A 16,949-nucleotide genomic window follows, 5' to 3' on the forward strand; every position below is an offset into this window, starting at 1 on the left:
ACATTTTGATGAAATCTGCAAATTCCACTATAACATTTTTTTGCAGAGAAATTAGGAATTAACCAAATTCTTCCCTTGTTTTTTATTCCCCAGGTTTAAGGCAACCAGAGACTAATAAATGAAAGAAAAACTTTGTATTCTTCAGGCTTCTAGTTGGTGCTCCTAAGGAATAATGTGTCCCTAAGAAAATTACATACTTTGTAGGTGACTCATCACCTATATGGGAGTCAGTGTTAATGGTTTAAGTCATAAGCTTCCTCCAGTTTCCAAAAAAGTAGATTTTAAATAACATTTCAATTTTCAAAAACCTAATCACTAAATAACTGTCAAAATAACATTCTTTTCATATTCAATCCCTATATTGTAAGTGTCATCACAGTTTACAACTGTTGGGTGACTTGACAGTTTGAGCAACTGCTGGTTTCAGCTAAAAACAAACATGTAGAATGTATTGGGAAAACTCAGGCTGTGCTCATCAGTTCAGACTTCAGCATCATAAGAAAATTAATCTACTTAATTATGAGGTACCATAAGCTGTTTTGTATTGCCTTTTTTAAATGTAAATCTACAGTTAATTCTTGCTTTACTAAGAACCTCCAAAGATATAAACTGAGGCTTGAATTTCAGGTCTGAATGTTGGGAGTCTTCAGGCAGAAGGAAAACACAGGGAATGGAAAAACTTCCTTTATATTTTTAGGAAAAAAATCATCACTTCTAAGCTGTGGCTTTGTGAACATATTACAGGTCATTTACAACACAAGTCACAAGCAAGGAGCTCTTTCTGCCTGGCTTGTCCAGTGGGAAAAATTGCCTTAATCAGCAGTGTATTTATGTCTTAATTATTATCCTGCTGTTATAATTATAGAAGCTACATATTTTTAAAGAAACACAGCCTGTTCATATAGAAGGCAGACTGAAAAAAGTAAGTGGGGATTCAGTACAATTCCTGAGTAAAGGTATCAAGTAAATAGCTTATCAGCAGTCTAATCCAGGAACCTGCTGCCTTCCTCCTTCACAGAGCTTTGTAGTGATCATGCTCTGTTACAGCAAGTGCAGGGCAGTGAGTGAGCGCACCGTCTACCTTAGGAATCACCAGAGAAATGAGGATGCTGAGCATCGTGGCCACCTCACAGAGCCGCTCAGAAGAGAAACCTGGAGTGCCCAGTAACGTATGTCAGGGAAATGATCACTAGGCAGCAAAGACAGCAAAATCTTCCCCAGAAGTTTCTTTACATGGCAGGATTTAATTTTAAAATTTAAATTTATCCTAGTTAGAGAAACATTCGCTTCCCTCCCGGTTCAGCTCACTCTGTTTGTAGGATGAGCTCTCTGCAATGGAAACTCCGAAGTCCCCATCTGCGGCCCAAGTTCTAGTGTTTAACAAAAATCCAGAAGGTACCACCCAAGTATGTAGATGACACAAATGCTAAGTAATTAGTTGAAATCACGTCTTTATGAATGCTATTTCCATAAAGCATCTCTGAAATCTTATTTTTCTCATCTTTGTCATTTCCTTGGCAGTGGAAAAGCTTTTCCATTGAGCACGGTGAGCAGAGCAGCTTCTTTAATAAGTTCACCTCCAGTTTGTTCACGTTTGATGTAGCCTACATTCTTGCTGATCACCTTTATTTGAGAATAGGTTTTTATAATCTCATGGGGAATGAATACAATAGTTTAGGCCACGGGGTCTTCTTGAATTTCAAATTTTTATTTTTTGGAAGAGGAGCAATTAAAATGTACTTTTATATGATGTGTTTCTTTAATTGCATGGTACAGCTGGTCATTGAAGAACATGGAGGTTAGGGGTGCTGACTCCCCTATAGTTGAAAAAACTTTTGATTCCTCTAAAACATAACTACTAATAGTATACTGTTGACTGGAAGCCTTACCGATTAAACAGTCGATTAACACATTTTGTATGTTGTAATGAGTATTATATATTATATCCTTACAATAAAGTATGCTAGAGAAAATGTTTTTTTCACATTGTTGCCCATCTCTAAAAAACTTTCCAATACTTTATTGAAAAAAAATCTGTAAGTGGACCTGTGCAGTCCAACCCTGTGTTGTTCAAGGGTCAACTGTATTCTTAATAATTTAGTAGTTATTTAGGAAATTTCTCAGGTATATAGTGGAGAAGTAAATAATCCTAATTTTATTTAAAAGTGCTGCATAGATTTAAGTTGTGATATGGTTTTTCCTTACTATGTCTAAATTTTAAATTCACCGGGCAGATTCCATGGTTGACACTTTCTATGCGATTGGCCTTGTGATGCGCCTTTGCCAGTCTATTTCACTCTTGGAGTTGCTGCACATATATGTTGGCATTGAATCAGATCATCTTTTTCCTAGGTTTCTGCAGGTAGGTTTCAATCACATTATTATTACAGAATTTGTTTCAAACTTAAATTTGTTCTATTTAGAGTCTCTCTTGACTTCCTGGCCTGGATTCAAACCTGAGTTCTACCTCTGACTAGTTGTATGAATTTAAACAAGGGTCATAGTTGTTTTGAATCTCATTTTCTCATGTGATGTGACAATAACATGTGTCTCAGGAAGTAATTGAGAAAATGGGTGGGATAAGTTCCTGTCACTTAGTTAGAATACAATACCTGGTAGCTTACTGCCATTGTTTTAGCTATTATTTGTTCCCTCTACCATGTCTCTAGCCCTCCATGTCCATTTTCCTTTTCAAGGCAGGTTGAAGGAAGATGGGAAATTCACTGGGAGAGAGATTCAATATAGGAAATCATTGATGGATTAAGGTGAGAAAAATAAAAAGTAGTATATTCCATAAAACAAAGAGGTAGAGGTTAGGTGACTATGTGAAATGTGTTTAAAATCTACAGAAAGAAGTATTTCCATGAGTAAAGTTTTAACTATTCACAAAATAAATTAGAAAAATGGATAACTAAATTTGGCAAATCTGCAATGTAAAAATAATTGAAATGTCAGAATCTGTATTGCCAATACCTAGTAAAGGGCTTAGAACATAAACATATACTTAAATTTTTGCTGAATGGGGTGGCATAGATCCTTGTATTAAAATTTGCTTAAAATACCATGAGTTTAAAAAAATCATATAATCCAAAGGAGCCTATTAAGAACTCAGCATTACAAGTTTATGGGAGATTTAAAATTTTACTTACTAAATAAAAGAAAAATAGTATTCATTAGGATGAAGACATTTAAAGTGTTGTAGTATCAAATGTGAAATAAAAATCAGGGCAGTATTTAGTGTGCGCGCTACTAATAATAATCAGCTAGCCAAGACTTAGATGGAATTCCCTTAAACATTTCCTTACAAAATAAATAGGGGTACATATCTGTCCCAGAAGAAGCACTTTATTTGGGAACAAGACTTATTAGTGTTTATTACTTGTTAACAGCCAAAGTGCATATTTTGGTACCAGCATCCCATAATGCTAATTTTAGGGAACAGAATTAACAACCCAGGTTAAATGAAAGTTGTATTTATAATATTTTTCTTGGGGTATGATAAAATTCATCTAAAATTGAAGCCATGTTTTCTTTTGACATACTTTCTTGGACTTTTTATGTTTGCAGGCTAAATTGGCCAATATTAATTTCATGGTAAAAGAACATTTTCAAAACTAATAGTATTATTTTAGTTATTGCCAATATAGGGTAATGCAAGTGAGAAATTGGAGAGGTAAATTTGTAAGAAAGGATATAGAGCACATTGAATATGACTAGAAATATGTGCGTTTTTTATGCTTTCCAAAATTATGTAGGCTTGCCTCATAATAGAAATTATTATACAGTTTAGAAACCCAATTTCTTGGAGTTCCACAAATTCCAGAATATTTGTGATTTTAACCACTATTAATTGAACCTCTAATAACTGATAGAAATATGATCACTGTAATCAAACTGTATCCTGCTTTGGTAATTAAAAAATAATGGCAAATATACATTGAAACTTTTCATTCAAAGGTGCAGTTGCAAAGTCTCCCATTAATGGGGCTTGAATGATTTTTAAGTCTTTGTTTTTGAGCAGGATAGCAAGTCAGGGAGCACCATATTAAGGGAAGATAATTACCATTCTCATCCTGGGCTAATTATTTATTTTTGTGATTGTTTGGCTTTCTTTTTTTGTATCTGTGAGATTTTATCCTCTCTTCTCTTCCATCTTCTCTACTGTTTTCAGAATGGACATGGTGTTGGAGAAAGCTTCAGATATGTTATCATGTCCAAAGTTTGATTTTTCTCCCCCTTCCTTCAGTGAAGTTCTATAGACAATTAGAATTCCTTCATTATGAAATGCCTCTGAGGCCACTGCTCTAAAAAAACTGAACAAGACTCTAAGGTTGTGTAATCATTCTTGGTTTTCCTGTTTCCCCATTTTTAAGAGAAGAAAATGTAGTTAAGAATGTGGCTAAGCTACTAGCATGGTAATCATCGCTGACTGCATATGGTCTCTTGAAAAAAGTCCAGCTGCTTTCAAGTGGGCTGAACAACATGTCTGCACATCTATGATGTTATTTTGCTGTTAGCTATGTGAGATTGCTAAGTCACAACTGAATTTTCTTTTTGGGACCTAGAGTTCCCAAACAGCAAGATAAGTAATTCAAAGAGTGGTGGGCACGAATAACTAGCTGAGCAGTTAGAATCACTTGTGTCAGATGGTGGTGGTGTGTGTATAGAGGGGCTATATTTGTTTTCTGTGTTTTTGTGTTTTGTTCTATGCATTTTTAAATGTTCAGCACACACATTTTTATTTTTACAGTCAGGGAAAACCATTATGAATTTCTAAGATTACAATTACTAAAGGAAAAGGGGAAAATCTATTGACTTTAGTAATTTGGAGATGTATAGTTTATGTGTTTTAAAAATACACATTGGGGAAAAGGGCAAAACTATAGCACAAATAGTTGTTTATAGATACTTTAAGAAATATAAGATATTTTTAGAAATAAATAAGCTATTTAAAATTATGTAAAGAAATAGAGTAAACTACTGATCATTGAATAACTGAATTAAAGTGGCTGAAATCTGAATCCTTCCTTTGCATCACAATAAAAACTGCTGCACATGTATGCTACACAACTTTTAACATCTGTGAGTCAAAATACTAGGAATTATTACCCCAAAATTATTGTGCCTGCAGAAATTCCGTTTGTGAGCACTATTGCAAGAATTGAAATTTTTTATTGAAATATAGTTCCTGTATTGCTTTCACATGCACAATATAGTGATTCAGCGATTACATGCATTACTTAGTGCTCACCAGGATAAGTGTAGTTACCATTTGATACAAAGAAATTACAGTATCACTGACTGTATTCCCTATGCTGTTACTTCCATCCGCATGACTAATTTATTTTATAATTTGAGGTTTGCACTTTATCTCCTTCACCACTTCCCCCATCTTTCCAGCCCGTGCCCCTACAATAACCAGTCTATTCTCTGTGTTTAAATCTATTTTTGTTTTATTTTTTTGTTTGTTTTGTTTTTTAGATTCCACATATGGTATTTGTCTTTCTCTGTCTGACTTACTTCACCCAACATAAGGGTCCATCCATATTGTCACAAATGGCAAGATTTTATTTTTGTGGTTGAATATATTCCATTATATATATTTATCACATTTTTGTCCATTCATCTATTAATAAACATTTAGGTCGCTCCCATATCTTGGCTATTTTAAATAATGCTGCAGTAAACATAGGGGTGCATATATCTTTTTGAATTAGTGATTTTGTTTTCTTTGGGTAAGTTCCTAGAAGTGGAATTGCTGGGCCAAATGGTATTTCTATTTTTAGTTTTTTGAGAAACTTCCATACTGCTTTCCATAGTGGCTGCACCAGTTTACATTCCCACCAGCAGTGTACTAGGGTTCCCTTTTTGCCACACACTTTCCAACACTTGTTTTGTTTTTGATATTAGTCACTGTGGCTGGTGTGCGGTGACATCTCATTGTGGTTTTGGTCTGCATTTCCCTGAGGATTAGTGAGGTGGAGCATCTGTTCATGTGCTTTGGCCATCTGTATGTTTTCTTAGGAAAAATGTTGATTCATGTCCTCTGCCCATTTTTCAATCATATTTTTTTGGTGTTGAGTTGTATGAGTTCTTGATACTTTTTGACATTAGTGCTGTATTGGATATATCTGCAACTATAACATAGGGAGCCTTTTCATTTTGTTGATGGTTTCCTTTGCTGTGCAGAAGCTTTTTATTTTGATATACTCCATTCGTTTATTTTTGCTTTTGCTTCCTTCCCTGGGGAGACATATACAGAAAAAAATTGCTAAGGCCAATGTGCAAGAGTTTACTGCCTGTGTTTTCTTCTAGGTTTATGGTTTCATGTTTTACAGTTAGGTAATTAATCCATTTCAGATTTAATTTTGTGTTTTATGTAAGACTGTGATTAAGTTCCATTTTTTTGCACATAGCTGTCCAGTGTTCCCAATACCATTTATTGAAGAGACTGTCTTTTCGCCATTGTATATTCTTGCCTCCTTTGTCATATATTAATTGACCATACAGACGTGGGTTTATTTTTGGGCTCTCTGGTCTGTTGAGCTCTGTGTCTGTTTCTGTGCCAGGACCATACTGTTTTGATTACTACAGACTTTTAGTATAGTTTGAAATCAGGTAGTGTGATTTCCCCAGTTTTGTTCTTTCTCAAGATTGCTTTGGCTAATTGGGTCTTCTGTGGTGCCATACAAATTTCAGCATTATTTGCTCTAGCTGAGCAAATTGTAGTTGGTATCAAGGACAAAATGTCCTTGATATTTTGATAGGGATTGCATTGAATCTATAGATTGCTTTGGGTAGTATGACTTTTTTAACAATATTAATCCTCCTACCCATGAGCATTGAGTAACTTTGCATTTATTTGTATCATCTTCAACTTGTTTCATCAATGTTTTATAGTTTTCATAGTACAGGTCTTTTATTTTTTTGGTTAGATTTATTCCAAGTTATTCTTTTTGGTGCTATTGTAAATGATTATGTTTTTATTATTTTTAAGGCAATTGTAAATGAGATTGTAAATGTCATCTGCAAATAGTGACTGTTTTACTTCTTCCTTACCAATTAAAATGCTTTTACCTTTTTCTTGTCTGATTTTTATGGCTATGACTTCCAGTATTATGTTGAATAAAAGTGGTGGGAGTGGGCATCTTTATCTGGTTCCTATTGTTAGAGGAGAAGCTTTCAGCTTTTTGCCATTGAGTTAGCTGTGGCCTTTATTATGTTGAGGTATGTTCCCTCTATACATACTTTGTTGAAAGTTTTTATCAAGAATGGTTGCTTGATTTTGTCAAATGCTTTTACAGCATCTGTTGAGATGAACATACTGTTTTTATCCTTTTTGTTAATGTAATGTATCACATTGATGGATTTGTGGATATTGAACCATCATTGCATCCATGGAATAAATTCCACTTGGTTGTGGTGAATAATCCTTTCAATGTATTTTTTAACTTGGTTTGCTGGTATTTTGTTGAGGATTTTTATATGTATGTTCATGAGGGATATTGGTCTATAACTTTTTCTGTAGTGGCTTTGGTTTGGGTCCAGGGTGATGCTATCCTCACAGAATCGGGGAGCTTCCCTTCCCCTTCAATTTTTTGCAATAGTTTCAGTACGATAGGTCTTAGCAATCTAAATGTTTAGTAGAAGTCTCCTGTGAAGCCATCTGGTACTGGAATTTAGTTTGTTTGGAGTTTTTTGATTATTCCTTCTTTTTCATTGCTAGTAATCATTCTGTTCAGGTTTTCTATTTCTTACTGGTTCAGTCTTGGAAGATTATATGTTTCTAGGAATTTATCCATTTTTTTCTATGTTGTCCAATTTGTTGGCATATAATTTTTCATAGTAATCTCTTCTAATTGTATTTCTGTGGTGTCAGATGTAACTTCTCCTTTCATTTCTGATTTTTATGGGTGTCCCCTTTTTTTCTTAATGGGTATATATAAAAATTTATTAATTTTGTTTAGTTTTCAAAGAACCAGCCCTTAGTCTCTCTGATCTGTTTTTTTTTTTTTAAAGACTCTATTTCATTTATTTCTTTTCTTATCTTTATTATTTCCTTCTTTCTACGAACTTTGGACTTTGCTCTTCCTTTTTCTTGTACCTTTAGGTATAGAGTTAGGTTATTTATTTGAGATTTTTCTTGTTTCTTAAGTAGGGCTGTATTGCTATAAACTTCCCTATTAAAACTGCTTTTGCTGCATCTAAAAATTTTGAACCATTGTATTTCTATTTTCATTATTCTCCAAGTATTTTTTTATTCCCTTTCAATATCTTTGATAACACCATGGATGTTTAGTAGCATGCTATTTGGCCCCCTTGTGTTTCTGTTTTTTCCAGTGTTTTCCTTATAATTGATTTCTAGTTTCACACTGTGTAGCCAGAAAGGATGCTTGATATGATTTCACTCTTCTTATATTTTATTGAGACTGGCTTTTTGGCCTAATGTGATCTATCCTGGAGAATGTTCCATGTACACGTGAAAAGAATGAGTGAGTATTCAGCTGTTTTTGGATATAACGTTCTGTATAGATCTGTTAGGTTCTGTCATTCAAAGCCACTGTTTCCTTACTGATTTTCTTTCTGGATGATCTATGCATTGATGTTAGTGGGGTGCTAAAGTTCTCTATTATTATTGTGTTATTGTCAATTTCTCCCTCTATGTCTGTTAATATTTGCTTTATATATTTATGTGCTCCTCTGTTGGGTGTATTGATATTTGCAATTGCAATTTTAATATCTTTTTGCTGGATTGAGTCCTTAATTGGTTATATAAAGTCTTTCCTTTTCACCTGTTACAGTCTTTGTTTTAAAATCTGTTTTGTCTGATACAAGTACTGATACTCCAGCTTTATTTTGATTTCTATTTCGTGGAATATTCTTTTCTTTCCCTTCATTTTCAGTCTGTGTGTCTTTAGGTCTGAAGTGAGTCTTTTTTAAAAGTGCCTTTGATATACTATCTTATGTTGGTTTCAAATATACAACACAGTGGACCCAACAGTTAACCGTATTATTAAGTCCTCACCCGCTCTAATGTGGTTACTATCTATCAGTGTAATAAGATGTTACAGAATCATTCACCTATATTCTGAAGTGAGTCTCTTGTAGGAAGCAAGTAGTTGGGTCTTGTTTAATCCATTCACCCTCCCTTTGTTTCTTGATTGGAGTATTTAGTCCATTTATATTTAAGTAATCATTGAGAGGTATGTGCTTATTTCCATTTTGTTAAATGTTTTTGATTGTTTTGTCATTCTTCTCTCATCCTTTTCCTCTCTTGCTTTCTTCCCTTGTGCATGATGACTTTCTTTAGTGTTATGGTTGGATTCTTTCCTTTTTACTTTTGGTGTATCTATATATAAGTTTTTTATTTGAACCATGGGGTTCATGTCTTACGTTCTTTGTATATAGCAACATATGTGAAGTTGATCACTTAAAATGGAACACATTCTAATGGCACAACATTTTTTACTCCCACTCCTCCACATTTTATGACTGTGATGTCTTCTTTTACACATTTTAATTTAGTGATTCCCTTAATTTTTAGATGTAATTGATTTTACTACTTTGGTCTTTTTGACTTTCATACTTGTAACTGATTGATCTACTACCTTTGTGATGTGTTTGCTTTTACCAGTAAAATTTTTTCCTTTCATAATTTTCTTGCTTCTAGTAAGGCCTTTTCTTTTCCTCTTGAAGAATTCCCTTTAATATTTCTTGCTTAGTGTTGATGAAGTCTTTTAACTTAAGTTGATTCATGAAGCTCTTTCTCTCTCCTTCAATTCTGAATGATAATTGCTGGGTAGAGTATTATTGGTTGTAGGTTTTGTTTTTTTTTTTTTACCTTCCAGTACTTTGAATATATCTTGCCACTCCCTTCTGGCCTGTAGTGTTTCTGCTGAAAAGTAACCTTATAACTTTATGGAGTTTCCCTTGTAACTTGTTGCTTTTCTCTTTCTGTTTTTAGGAATTTTTCTCTTTATTTTTAATCTTTGACACTTTAATTATTATGCGTCTTGGAGTGGACTTCATTGAGTTCATCTTGTTTAGGGATCTGGATGTCTGTTTCCTTCTCCAGGGTAAGGAAGTTCTCAGCTATTATTCCTTCAGATAAATTTTCTACCCCTTTCTCTCTTCTGGGACTCCTATAATGCAAATATTAGATTGCTTGGTGTTTTCCCAGAGCTCCCTTAACCTATCCTTATTTCTTTCTACTCTTTGGCTTGAGTGCTTTCCACTACTCTTTCAAGTCCCTGATCCATTCCTCTCTGCATCCTCTAATCTGCTGTTGATTCTCCTGTAGTTTGTTTTTCATTTAACTTATTGAATTCTTCATCTTGGTTGGTTCTTTTTTATATTTTGTGTGTCTTTATGAAGTCCTCCCTGAGTTCATCCATTTTTCTCTTAAGTCCAGTGAGCCTCTTTATAACCATTGCTTTGAATTCCTTATCAGGTGGTTTGCTTAACTCAGTTTCATTAAGTTTTATTCCTTAAAGTGCTGTCTTGTGTTGTTAGGAGCATATTCCTGTGTCACCTTATTTTGTTTGACTTTCTGTGTTTGTTTCTATAGGTTAGGCAAAAACCTCTCCCAGTGTTGAAGGCATGGCCTTGTGTAGAAATGCTCCCTGTGTAGACTGAGTGTGCTCTGGCAGTTTGGCTGGCTGGCTGCAGGCTAAGTGAGGGTCCTGGTGCCAGGGCTCCCTGTGTCTGGGGTTGTAGTCTGAGGGGCCTGGTTTGGGAGGCTCCTTGGTGGATACTTAGGTGGTTTGGCTGAGGGGTAGGGTTGGGAATGCTCTGGTGATCTGGGTTGGCAGCAGCAGATGGTGGCATGCTCCCAGGGTCTCCTGAGGTGTCACTGGTGGGGCCCATGCTGGTGGTGGGCAGGGTGGTACACTCTGTGAATCTTCCATGTTGGCACATGGTGGTGGGTAGGTAGGGTTAACCTGGTTGAGTGTGGCTGCTCATGCTTCCCTACAGGACCTTGACAGGTGCATCTGGGTGTGGGCAGGACTTGGAGGCTGCCTAGACCAGGTTCTGGAGTTTGTGTAAGTGCTGGGCCCTGCTTCCAGCCACACTATCACTGTGCAGGTGGAATGCAAACAATGGCATTTGCCAGTATCCCCAGTCCTGGAGAGAGTTCTAGCAGTTTCCCCTGTCAACTGGTGATTTAGCTTTGAAAATTGAGTTCTTTCACTTATGGTCTAGATACACTTTAAACCATGGCTTCACTTCTGTGCCCCAGGGCAGGCAGTTCTGAACCATATGCCTCCCCACTGCAGGTTGCTTTGCTGGGGGTGGGGCTCCTTCCCTTACTGTGTTGCTGTCTCTCCTGTTTTTTAATGTGATCTTTGTATCCCTTATTGTATAGTTCACTCAGCCTCAGTTCTTCCTCAGAAGAAATTGCTCTGTGTATAGGTGCAAATTTGGTGTGTAGGAGGGATGAGGTGGGTTCAGATTCTTTCTACATGCCATCTTCCCCTCTTTTCCAGCAAGAGCCATTTTTATATTAATGAGTATCACCTCCTATTTCTGATAAAGGCAAGCAGTGCTCTGCTTAACAAAAATCACCCTGAGTGAGTATTTTGCAGTCATGGATTCTGAGAACAAATATAAAGGAAATCCCAAAGGAGAGTGTCTTAAAACTTTTTAGGAAGACAACCAAGTTTCACCCTAATTTCTTTTTACTTGTAAAACAGGTGCTTCTTTGCATTGCTAGGTAAAATAATCTGATTTTCTATAGCATCATATAGATTTTCTCTCCAGTTTTGAGTTGGGAACATGTTTATACTGTTAAGAGATAAAACTGTACCAAAGATAGTGTTGAGCTATGAGATTCTCAAAACTTCGAATCCTCCTAGGAATTACATACATTTTACTCTGTAGGTAAAATTTTACATTTTTTCCTGTTTTTTTTCTTTTTTTGGTCCATAGAGCTCCTCAGCATGATAATCACAAAGCTATAGTCATAGTATAATTTTAAAGATGCTGAGATTAACCTTTTTTTATTCATTGATAGTATTATCTATATAGAATAAATATATTTTCCTATAAATATACTAAATCACTGCTTTAAATTGTATTTATTTTCCTAATAGTTTACATTCATTTAGGGCTTTCTATGTGCCAATTGCTTTTATAAATTCTTCACATACATTAACTCATTTAATCTTCACAACAACCTTATCTTACATAATATTTACTATATAATATTAATTGGTATCTCCAGTATAATTATTTAACACAGAAGTTAAATTGTACAAGTCAAAAAATTTGTGAATAGTGGAGCAAAAATTTGAATTTAGGCTATTGATCCTAAACTCTCAACTATTATGCTACATTTGTATACTGTCTATCTCACTAAGTAGGATGTATATACCACGAGGGCTAGGACTTGTTCATGGCTATACCTCCTGGGGCCCAGAACACTGCATTCAATAAATGTTTATTGAATGATGATTAAATAAGAAATTTATAAATAGAGTTATTTAAATGCCCTTTCTTACAGAAAAAAGTAATTTGTGGCTTTTGAGCATATAAGGGTATGTTTCTGAAGTTCTCAACAAGAGTTCACAAGATTGAAATAGTTTGGATTGTTTTAGTAAAATATTCTTTGAGGCTAAAACTCACTCACTTTTAAGATTCTAGGATTTCTCCCTATGTTGCAGTATCATTTTGCCTTTCATAGTTTACAACTGAAAATGTTAGCTGTTACGTGTAAAGTAACCACTTAGTTTTGGTTATTGCTTAACCTGGAATGTAAGGCTCCCAAACAGAACATAAAAATGCATAGTATTTTTATTTTATAGTTAACATACTTTTGAACAGATCACATTACTGCCATGTATAATTTGGACTAAAGTATAGGGGTTTTTACTGAGCTTTTATTCTACCTGTTTGATTTGTACTGAACATTACATGACCATTCACTAGTAATTAGCCATGTTCTCACAGGATTTATTTAAAATGACCAAGTGCTAAGTTCTTCCAAGTGTAAAGCTCCAAATAATTGATCAAAGTATTATATGTAAAGAAAAGTAACATGTTTAGAAAGTCTATTCTTTAAAATTGTTTTGGTTTGATTTAGAAAATCAAGGAGCTTGTTTTAAGGTTTAACTTTTGAGGACAGGCTGTTTTAAAGAATAGACTATAACTTGGATATTAGGTTCAGGGGTAGCCCATAAATTAACAAAAATGGAAATGTTTTAGTGTTTCAGAACAAGAGGTTTAGAATCACATTGTCTAAATTTTGATTCCAGATCTGTAGGCAAATAACTTTAACTTTGTAGAATACAATATCCTTTGTAAAAAGCAGATAACAATAGCACTTCTTAGGATCCTTACTGAGATTAAACGAGGTGGTGTATGTTTGAAACCTGGCACAAAGTAACAAATAAACATTGGCTTTTTATCAGTTTAACAACTGGCCACCTAAATTCTCCCATTGTATTGTCATTGAATGGTCAAATTAGAATTAAGTAACTATCAGATAATTTGTTAATTAAATTGACATCGTACAGGGCTGGGGGATCTTTCCATACTCATATGTATATCTGTGATTGTGCTTTTTTTGGGCTATATTGATTGCAGATTTCTGTGTAGTTGGGATTCTGCCACTAACATGCCACAGACTCTCAAATGATAATTTTCAACAGGCTTTCATTGTGTAGCTCCAGTCTTGCTCTATTTTAGGAGACTCCCCCCTCTGTACTCATCAAGTAAGGGGCAGCTTGACATCATGGACAGCTTACAGCTCTGGAAACTAAGAAACCTGAGATATATATGTTTCCAGGTCTGCCATGAGTTTGGGCAACTCACTTCTCTGGTCCCCAAATTCCTTATTTGTAAAAAGGTAGGATTGGGCTAGAATGTAGAGGGCACCCTAGAGATCCATCTTATCAAGATGTATCTAAGTTTTTTCTTTCAATAGTCATGTAATTAGAAGTGTATGTGTGTGTGTATGCATTAATGTATGTGTATCTCCCGAGGTTTTTATCAAAACCAGGCACTGATCAAATGTAAGATTAGGCAGTTCCTAAGTCTTTCTTTGCTGCTAAGGTCTTGTATCCAAAGCTGCCAGGTGTCACAACAGCAAGCTTGGATCATTTGGTAATTATAATTGTGGCTAAGCATCATTTATGATATAAAAATAATTAAGTCAAAACAAGAAACTAGGGCATTGTAAAGACAAACTGCCACATAGGTACCTTCCGTAGACTGACTGAGGTCTGAATTATGCCTGATTCCCTTAGCCTAGCAGGGACCCCTCTGACTCACTGCCATAGACATAACTGTGCTGATACAGTCACATATGTGCATTTCTGATCATGTGACCCACTGTTGCCAAATCTTGGATTTCTCTACACTAAATGATTTTCTAGGACTAACAGCCTATGATTCTAAATCATAGATTAGCCCTGTCTTTTCTCCTTGATCTACTTTAAAAATAAAAGCAGCTATTGAAAAATAGAAAGCAGTCCTCCCCTTTCCTTTATCTCTGATATGCTCCCTCAATCTCAAGTGTGTTTTTGTTTGACCTTTGAGAGCAAAGTAAAATGTTCTATTCTTTAAAAATGCAGAATGTATGTATGGGGGATACTAATACAACATAAGAAGGCATATTTAGATTGGGAGACAAGAATGTATTTTGAGGTCAGCAATAGGAGATATAAGCTGTAAGTATGTGAATTCTCAATGATTTTTAAGTGCCTATTGGAAAAAATATGTGGAATTCTTTTCATTTTCTGCTATCTTATGAGGATTAGCATTACTTCTCTTTTCCTCCCCCTCCCCCCTCCCCTGCCTCCAAAAGCTACGAAGTCTTCCTTGTTGGATGAAATGGAAATTTCTGGGCCTGTCTTTCAAAGCCCTTCACAGCCCAGCCCCCAGAGTATTTTCAGTTTTCTCTCTTATTCTCCCTCCTGTGCCCCAGGGGTCCTCATCACTCCCCACCTCATCCTGTGTTCACCACCTCTGCCTTTGCGCTCAGGCTGCTCCCTCGGCCTAGGATGCCCTTTCTCCTATCCAGGCTACATGACAAACTGCTGTCCCTTCCTGAAGACCCAAGTGAAATGTTGCCTGTCTTCATAAGTCACTCTGCTTCCTTTCTCCAGGCAGGTATGTCCCCCACTTGTGCTCCCATTCGTAGCACTTTAAATGACAGCATTATTCACACTGTGTCGTAGTTATGGCCCCACATTCCCCTACCGCTGCTCACCCCCTGGAGCACATGCTTTCACTACATATACAACTTTGGCATCTAGTAAATACATAGTGGATACTCTATAAAAGCTCATCAAACTGAATAAAAATGTGTGCATTTATTGCAAGAAGGGAAATATCCTGACTCATAGAAAATGTTATCTTTTCATTGATTATATATAATATGGACAATACAGAAAAACAAAAAGGAAATGTAACTCACCCATATCCCTTCTCCCACAGAGATATGTTAACAGTTTAGTGTATGTATTTCCAGTTAAAGCAGTTTTAAGAGGAACTATGCTTTTTTAAATTTAGAAAACTATCTGTATGCCTAACAGATGATCCTAATTCTTGACTTTGCTATTTCTTTGTTAGCTCACAGAGAGAATCATCATCCTCTTTGTAGTGATCACCAGTCAAGAGGAAGTCCAAGGGAAATATGTGGTGTGTGTTTTATTCATCTTTTGGAATCTGTTGGATACAGTTAGGTAAGGAGGCAAAGTAATCTCAAAGCCAAAATGTTTACTACAGTGAAACCCCTGATAACTTACATTTGGTTACTTTGAGTGAGAGAGAAAAACATAACCCCTTTTCAAATTACTGTATCTTGATATGGAAATGTATTTTTAGTGCTTTCCATAATGGGCATATCAAAGATAATGAAAACCTACTGCGGTATTAAAAGAGCAAATCAGCGCAGGTTTCCAGCAGAAGACTTGGCATAACGCCAGTTTGGAATAAACCTCACAGCTGTTGGCTAATGAAAGCATTTGCAGTTGCTCTGGTACATGTTACTCTAATAAGCAAAGCAAGACTTTTATTATATCATAGTCAGAAGTTACAAAGTTGGTTTCTGCAAATTCAAGAATATTTTAAATATAGGGCCTCATCTCTCTGGGGGAAAAAAAAACAGTGCCTCTCTACATACATTTTTGTATGCATTCCAGTGGGTTCAAATGACTTACTATAGTTCCTTCATGGGCTCATTGGGGATCCTTGGGCCTCAGCTTAAGAACCCATTATTCTAGGCCTTCAGTTTTCTTCTAATTCTAAAACTTTGCAACAAGGTGAGCATCGTCTTCTCTCTCCCAGCAGTGGTGTAAAGCAGTTCTCTTCACTCGGTGGCTCCCTCTGGGGAGGTGTCCTCACTGGCTACTCAGCTTTCACAAGTGAGAACTGCCCCTCCCACCCCCAGGGGAGAGCTGGATGAGGATAAAAAGAGCCCTAGCATTTTAGTCGAGGTTATGTAAATTTTTTATTACATTGTCAAAAACTTAAGTTGAATTAAAATATTTCTAAATAATGGTTGAACCCTAGAGTGAATTAGAATGAAATATTTTGTTTAATTACAATGACTATAATTCTTTGAATAAATTATTTATTAAGTTATTTCTCATTTTTAATTGATAGTTGTGTAGACCTGGGACTTGGGACAAACTTCATGGAATTTTGTAGCCCATGATTTTCTGTTTGTGAGGCATGGACGTTGGGGACTGGCTTTCTGATGTCTTGTTCTCTAGGATACTCTTTCAGCATCAGTTCAACCTCAGATAAGCTCAGTAGACCATTGGCAAGACCTTGAAAATAGAAGTAGATCTTAGGACGAACCCCACCTCCACTACTTACTTGCTAATGATCGTGGGGAAATCACTAACCTTAAAAAAAAACAACAGCATTGAGATAATTCATAGACCTTTAACATTCCCCTTTTAAAGTATGAAATGTGTGGTTTTTCGTGCATTCATTTAACC

The 16,949-nt window shown here is 35.6% G+C and overlaps 1 protein-coding gene across 2 annotated transcripts in view; it reads left to right on the top strand.

The window, feature by feature from the left end:
• The window catches only part of HACD4 (3-hydroxyacyl-CoA dehydratase 4), a 34,830-nt gene that overhangs the window by 2,087 nt on the left and 15,794 nt on the right, over positions 1-16,949 (top strand). For both annotated transcript variants that reach the window (XM_073228435.1, XM_073228434.1), the window contains exons 3-4: positions 2,235-2,362; positions 15,574-15,686. In XM_073228435.1, coding sequence (XP_073084536.1) covers positions 2,235-2,362; positions 15,574-15,686 — 241 coding nt within the window. The remainder of the gene's footprint in view (positions 1-2,234; positions 2,363-15,573; positions 15,687-16,949) is intronic.

Source organism: Manis javanica, chromosome 2 (assembly GCF_040802235.1).
Source record: "Manis javanica isolate MJ-LG chromosome 2, MJ_LKY, whole genome shotgun sequence".
Classification (NCBI taxonomy): domain Eukaryota; kingdom Metazoa; phylum Chordata; class Mammalia; order Pholidota; family Manidae; genus Manis; species Manis javanica.